General features: G+C 45.9%; 1 protein-coding gene across 1 annotated transcript in view; it reads right to left on the reverse strand.

The window, feature by feature from the left end:
• The window catches only part of thsd7ba (thrombospondin, type I, domain containing 7Ba), a 206,551-nt gene that overhangs the window by 54,335 nt on the left and 144,716 nt on the right, over positions 1-7,500 (reverse strand). The window contains exons 15-16 of the mRNA XM_063213542.1: positions 5,829-6,101; positions 2,568-2,746 (exon numbers count right to left, since the gene is read on the reverse strand). Coding sequence (XP_063069612.1) covers positions 2,568-2,746; positions 5,829-6,101 — 452 coding nt within the window. The remainder of the gene's footprint in view (positions 1-2,567; positions 2,747-5,828; positions 6,102-7,500) is intronic.

Consider the following 7,500-nt stretch of genomic DNA (forward strand, 5'->3'; position numbering starts at 1 on the left):
ACCTTTTACCACCAAAATACAATGAAAATAAATGCATGGCCTTGTTTTTTTCCACCTGTGATATTTTTTATTGTCCATTTCCATGTAGATTTAAATGTTAGTAAATGTATGAGGTGGCACTTTTTTCCATGCTGATTTCAAGTCCACAGAACATGACAAGATTTTGCATTGTTTTGAGTAATAGTAGTACTCATAGCTGGTATCGGCAAGTGCTTGACGAGTACGAGTACGAGTATAATGAGCAGTATCGGGAGCCGATACCAGTATCGGTATCGGTGCATCCCTAGAGATGACTGCTTGGTTGGCATGCATATTAGTCTATTTCTGTGTGCATCCTGTGAGCTCTATGCTTAACCATCAAGTCAGTCTTTATATAATTAAATAACAAACGTGAATGAAAACAATTTGCTGATTGGCTAAGTTTGATTTGCCCCATCAAAGCTAATTTCCATAATTGTTCCGTAGGGATTTGCTTTCAAAAAACTGTAGCCGTAGTCACAAACCACAGTCTAGTATTTACAACAGTGGGGGTTGCAATTTGCAATGCCTGTGTTCATTCATTGTTTCTTTCTCTTAGCCTCAAACTAACTAACGTGATTTCGCCTCAATTTCTGTCGCAGCCTCTTGGTGGCTTGGCTTGGTGCAGAGTGACTGTTGCAGAAAATCTGTTATCAACACGCAGGACTGCTGATAGCTGTGACTGACTGGGCCCAGGACAAAGTCATCTGAACAGGCCACTTCTCCCAATACATACGTTTACTACAATGTAATAGGGACCCAGTTTTGGGCCCCCGCTCTCCCTGGGGCCGGGACAACTGACCCATTTGTTGCACCTTGTTGGCTTCCGTGTCAACATGCTTTTTGTAAAACAGGGGTTCCCAACCTTTTCGAGGCCCACATCTAGCCCAATAAACAATAAAACTCTAATGAATAGTCAACAACAACACAAATATCCTTTTGATTTTTAGAAAATGATTTCAAGGCCCACTTGGAATACCTTCAAGGCCCCACCAGTGGGCCACAGACAACAGTTTGAGAATCGCTGTTCTATAGCAGTGGTAGCTGGCACGGCTCACTTCCGTAATTGCGCTGTTTGCCTCTGGCCGCTGAGCCAATCCAACGTGTTTGATTTTTCCTCCGAGGGAGAGGAGAGCGAGTTGAGTGGGGGAGAGCCATTAACTCAGCAGGGGGAGGAAACCAGTGCCACCAAAGATGACCACAGGCAGCCATGCTCGCCTACACAAGCCCACCGCCTTCTTACCAGTGAGTCATTCACTCTTGCCAGCTAGACACTACACTTGCATAGAGCTACTACTTACACAGAGCCACACCGGCAAGCCTACCATTTTCCACCACCACCGCCAATTTCCCACCACCACCGCCAGTGACGACGACATGCCAAACAAATCTCAACATCTCTGAGTCAATCACACATATTGTCATCTAGCGGACACCACCAGAAACATGGAGTAGCTCTTTCACCACATACGTAGATGCCAGTGGGAGACGGGGTTGGGGGTGATGCACATTTTTTGGACTGAGCTAATTTAAAAAAAATAAAAAATAATAATGAATCAAATTAATCCAAGAGTGTGTCGCAAAATACTGACATTCTTAGACCCTTAGTACCGTATGTCCATGTGTATTTTTATCCTGACTGCTGAAAACAAACAAAATGAATCTGCCAATTACAATAGTAATAAAAACACCTCTGTGGGGTGGTGGCAAACACGAGGCGAGTGAGCGGGTGACAGAAACATCGGCCCTCCTCCTCCTCCTCCTCCTCCTCCTCCTGTCGCCTACATTTCCTACCATTAGTGCCAGCACAATGACTTAGGGATCCATAAGCCTATTGTGCAGCAACTATAATTATCCTCTTTCCTCATTAGTGCTTTGGGGTGATGGAGGGGTGAGGATGGGGTGGAGGGTGTTGGTGGTGGAGGAGGGTGTTTGCGGGGGGGGGCATGGTGGACTCGAAGCGGCCAAGCAAGGAACACTCCATTTACTAAACAATACCTTACGACGCTCCCAATCTGGTTTTGCATAGAGAGACTCTACCGTCAGGCAACCGAAGGGCACATTTTTTTTCTTTTTCATTGGGCCTGCGCATAATGAAGTGAGAAAGCAATTGAGTGAATAGTGGCAGAGAATTAAAGAAGGTTGTCAGGTCTAAAAACTAACTCTATTTTCTCCCCGTGGGTTGCTTTAGCGCTCCTGTCTCTGCACAGCTAATAGTCTCACACTACCACACGGAGGGACAGGGCTGTAGCTCCAAAACTCCAGCATTAATTGAGAATTAATGACAGCAATTAAGTTAATCACTTGTATTATTCCATTGTCACTGTAATTTTCACCATTATCCTCAATTCTTTTACCCCCCTTAGCCATTTTTCCCCCTCTGCATATTCTATATGAAGGGCAATTAACATATCACTTGAACATCTCCCTTTGTCACATTTAATGACTCCGTCCTCATTAAGGCTTCCCCTTATCTTTCTATCTATCTGTCTATCCATCAGTTGGTCGGTTGGACTTGCGTAATTGCTGGTATTGCCGGCACACCTCACCTGATTCTTCAGGTCCAGCTTGGGGCACGGGCGGCCGCCGTTGAACGGCTTCTCTCGCAGCCAGCGGGAGCGCACCTTCAGCCCGCTGCCACAGGTGGCGCTGCAGGGCGACCAGGGCGACCAGTCGCTCAGCTTGCAGTCCAGCGGGCAGGGGATGTAGCACACCTCTTCCACGAAGCCTAAAGGGAGGGAAGAAAAGGTGGGAACAGGAGAGGATTAAACAGGCTTTCCCCCTTGGCCCTGCCGTGGCTCAAATGGTAGGGCACTGCACTGTCATGCCGGTTCCAGCCTGAGGTCATTTCCCGATCCCCCATCTTTCTCTACCACTCACTGTCTGTCACCATCTCACACTGTCCTGACCAATAAAGGCATAAAAGCCCCTAAGATATATATATATATATATATGTATTTATATAAAAAACACGGTTTCTCCCTTGACATGATCCCATGGCAGGGCCCAGGATAGTTCGATAGTTACCGTACGATCACACAGCGGGCGTTGAACGCGTGGAAAGATGCGGAAGTAATTGACTTTGTATGGGAGAGCAGGCAGCGAACGAGGCAAACGCGCCGGGAGCGTTTCTAGAGGCGAGGGCGTCGAAAGCGTCAAAAGCCGAGGGCGGCAGAAGTTGAACTTCATCTAAAAATATGTAATGAGCTCGGCGGCAGCAGGGCGGCAGCCAATGGAATGTTCACATTTTTCTAAACACGAGCTTCGGTTGGTCGAGATTCCTGGCTGAACGCTTCAGGTTGAATCGTTTGCCTCGTTCAACGCCCCTGACCAGTGCTTTCCAGGCAGGAGTCAGCAGCTTTGTGGCTCTTCCAACGCTGGCGGTGTGATCGCGACATTAGGTTAGGCTCCAACCCTCCAAACCTTCACTTCCAGCACCACCAGTGTCAGCAGGGCCGGCCATAGGCACAAGCAGAGTAAGCAGAGCGCTTAGGGCCTCAACAACTTTGACCCCAAAATTGGGGCCTCTTTAATTGAGATTGACTAAAAAATGCATTATTATTATTATTTAAAGGGACACTGTGTGAGATTTTTAGGTGTTTATTTCCAGAATGCATGCTTCCCATTCATTAATGTTGCCTTTTCAATGAATACCTACCACCACCATACAATTCTAAGTATTCATTCTGACTGAAAAAATTGCACTTTTCTTACATGAAAAATGAAAAAAGGTCGCACCATGCATAGGTTTCTTTTTATTTACACAGACGCGTTTCGGCGCTCTGCCTTCCTCAGTGTGCAGAGCGCCGAAACGCGTCTGTGTAAATAAAAAGAAACCTATGCATGGTGCGACCTTTTTTCATTTTTCAGTCTTACAATATTTTGGTCAGCACCCTTAAAAGGAAGAAAAAAACTGTTGGGTGACGCCTGCTCCAACCCTTATGAACTTTTCTTACATGAAAAGGGGGATCTTCTCCATGGTCCGCCATTTTGAATTTCCAGAAATAGCCATTTTTTGCTGCAAAAACTGTACTTGGACCATACTATAAAATATTAGTTTATTACTTCGTAAACTTTCATGAAAAGATCAAATTTGGCAATAGGCAGCCCATTTTCAATTCGCAGCATAGTTGCAGTACCCTTTTTGACCATTTCCTGCACAGTGTCCCTTTAATTCATCAATGAGGGGGGCCCCCTGACCAGTTATGCTTAGGGCCTCGAAAACCTTAACAGCGGTCCTAGGGTGCCAGGATCAATGCCACTGAGAGTTCTCCTTCTCCAGACTTCTTCTCCTCATCTCAGTCGGGGTGACGTGATGAGCCTGAGGGGAGCTCCGTGTTTTGACTAATGACTTCCCAACTCAGCGAAGAGGTGACGAGAGGTGACAGCTTAAGCAGGTTAAAACCTCAAAGCTTGGAAAAAACTCAGGTGGTTGGAAAAAATACTGTGGAGCTTGCGGCACTTGACCCATTTGCAGAGGACTGACATGGGCAGGCATGGGCAAGTGGTTTCGAACTCGGGTTTGTGGCCCGAGGGTTGCCCGTTCAACTCCTGACACTGCTAAGTGTGTGAAGGAACCAGCAGCCTCAATGACTGACTTAGTCCAAGCATAGTACCATGCCCTCGCACTCTAAGCAAAGTGGGTGGAGTAATAAAGATGATTCAAACCCTGCCCACCCAATGCAAAAGAGTGGGCTCAAGTTGGGTCTCCTAAGGGGGTGTTGTCCCCTCTTTCTTCTTCTCTTTTTGAGGCGTTCAAACAAGAAGTGCGCTACCGTCATCTACAGTGCTAAGGGGACTCCATTTATTCTCAACCTCAAGACTCCGAAGGTCTCCTCCTAACCGAAGCTCTCCTAAAGGGGCGTTCACCCGACATCACATGGATATCGGAAAATAACTAGAATGACGTATCTCTCTCTATAAGATCTGTGCTCTGAGCATGGGACCATGCTCCTGCACAATTTTTTTTCGTTGTGTGCACTGTGCTGTGATCCACTGTGTCTCAATGGCAGTGGTTATTTCCCAGTGGTACTTGTCAGATGGCTGTAAAAGAGGGGCTGAAGCCCAAGTTTCGTATCCGGGTCAGTGACGTTTCAGCAATAGCACACGTCAGAGCGGCATCCAGTCGACAGCCAGTGCTACTATCATATGGATTTTTTGTTTGTTTGTTTTTTAGTGGACTATCTAAGAAGCATATTTATTGCAGCATATCAATCACTAATTACAATACTAATTTATTAGCCTCGCGCACCATCCTACATACTTCCGCCAAGAGACTTGACTCCACACTACGTCTGGTAACTGTTTAGAGTGATGTTGACTGGTAGGACTTGGCCGGTGTTTTGACAAACAGTCCTACATTGTAATTTTATCCTACAGTAGGATGTTGTGTCAGACATGTCTATTAAACGGTCCTACACCGCGTCAACATGTTTGTTCAACAACTTATCCTGACTTTTATCGCATCAGATCAAACAACCTCCAGACCATGAATACGAAATGAAATTGTAGTATTATGGGATGGTCAGGACCAGGCTAGTAATTTATAGGCATTATGGGTCACTTGACGTCTCAGATGATTCTGAGAAAAAGTCCGCTGCACGACCAGGATTTCTTTTGCTCCCAAATTTGTATTTAAAGAAATCCTGGTCGTGCAGCGGACTTTTTCTCAGAATCATCTAGTCACTTGTGGTCCTGCTCCCAGGTCAGACGTTCCTGTGGATTTGCGAGCTTTCCACCATTACCTCACTTGACGTCTCAGCCCAAAAAAAACCCCGTCTGTGACCCATCCGCGTACCCCGGTTGCATACCTGACTCGCTGCAGAGATCCAGGCTGACCAGGTGACCTCCTTGGTCCACGCAGGCCACGGCTCGGTAGCGGAGGCCCTGGCCACACTCCCTGGAGTCCCGCCGCGCCTGCCAGCTGTGCCGCGATCCCAGCGCCAACGACGACGCCTCAGGCAGGATGCACGACGACCAGTTGCCGTACGGCTGCGACAGGAAGGTGTCACAGGGACACTCCTCTGTCTCCACCAATGGGTGCAGGTCCTCACGTTGACACCGTGGCCTCTTCCTGCTGCGGCCTAGATGTGCAACACACAAGGCAAATGACAGTGTTATCAATGTCAATATATCAATACTTCAGAACAAAGGAGTTTACTGCACTCTTTCTTGACTTTATGCCTGAGCGAATCTGATGACGCACAGAGGAAAAACGTTTTGTTCGCTCTGAATAAACGAGCATAAAGTCAAGAAAGTGTGCGGTCGCTAAGCCCCCCACATTTGGGCTTGCATGCCCATGGGGTACCCCGGTTCGAGTCCGGCCGGGGTCGTTTCCCGATCCCACCCCGTCACTCTGTCCCACTCGCTTCCTGTCACCATCTCAGACTGTCCTATCAAATAAAGGCATAAAAGCCCCTAAAAATAGATATTAAAAAATTAAATAAATAAAAATAAAAAATAAATAAAAAGAAAGTGTGCGGTAAACGTCTTTTTTTGATGTATTGAACATTTTACCAGCACTTAGAAGCTTGGATGAATGGTGCATGGATCTTTGAACTGTTGTCAATTTATCAATATCGATATTATTTATATAGCACATTAACATACATAACCTTCATTCAGAGTGAAGAGTGAAGAAAGAGAGGAGAGAAGAAAAAATATGATGTAGAAATATCATAGATAGTGGATAACTTACAGTCACCAGAGACACATGAAAATAAATCTGTTTTTAATTTATTTTTGTTAGAGTTCCAATCCAGACATCCAATACATTTAGCTAACACTATTATCCAAAACGACCTACAGTTAATGGGTATTGGTCACAGTCCCTGGAACAATGTGAGGTTAGGGCCTTGCTTAAAGTCACTACAGAGATGGATTAAGGGAGACCAGACACATTCTTCGTATTGGCAAGGGTGGCTTTCAAACCGGTGTAACAGACTATCTGGGTCCCCCGTATCAACTGGCGACTCCAGATAATATAAACACAGCGATTGGTCAAAACGAAAGTCTATCAATCCTGGTCTGAATGAATACGCCCCAGATTAAGAGTAACATTTACTTACAACCAATCACCATTGCTTCTAACATCTGCAGTCGCCATTTGTTACGGCCCAAGATAGTCTTTTACACCGGCAACAATCTGATGCAAAGAGGAAATCCTTAACCATTAGGCCACAGCTGCCAGTCATAGGTCATTGAGGTATTTGGCATGAAGAAATTAATAGTGCACAATAATTCACAAGTGACATAAGTAATGCATGAATACCATAAGAAAAAGATATTCTTTGTTTCGGGCAAGTTTTACAAAACAATAGTGTGTATGTTATGTGTAAGCACAAGCCGTCTGGCTCTGCCATCCAGTCGCTCTAGGTACTCCCAGTCAAGATTGTTCTCCGTTGTGGTACCCAAGTGGTGGAACGGTCTCCCAGAGGCAGCAAGACTAAGCACATCTTTTGCAGCCTTCAAGAAACAACTAAA

This window comes from Engraulis encrasicolus, chromosome 13, assembly GCF_034702125.1.
Source record: "Engraulis encrasicolus isolate BLACKSEA-1 chromosome 13, IST_EnEncr_1.0, whole genome shotgun sequence".
Taxonomy (NCBI): Eukaryota; Metazoa; Chordata; class Actinopteri; order Clupeiformes; family Engraulidae; genus Engraulis; species Engraulis encrasicolus.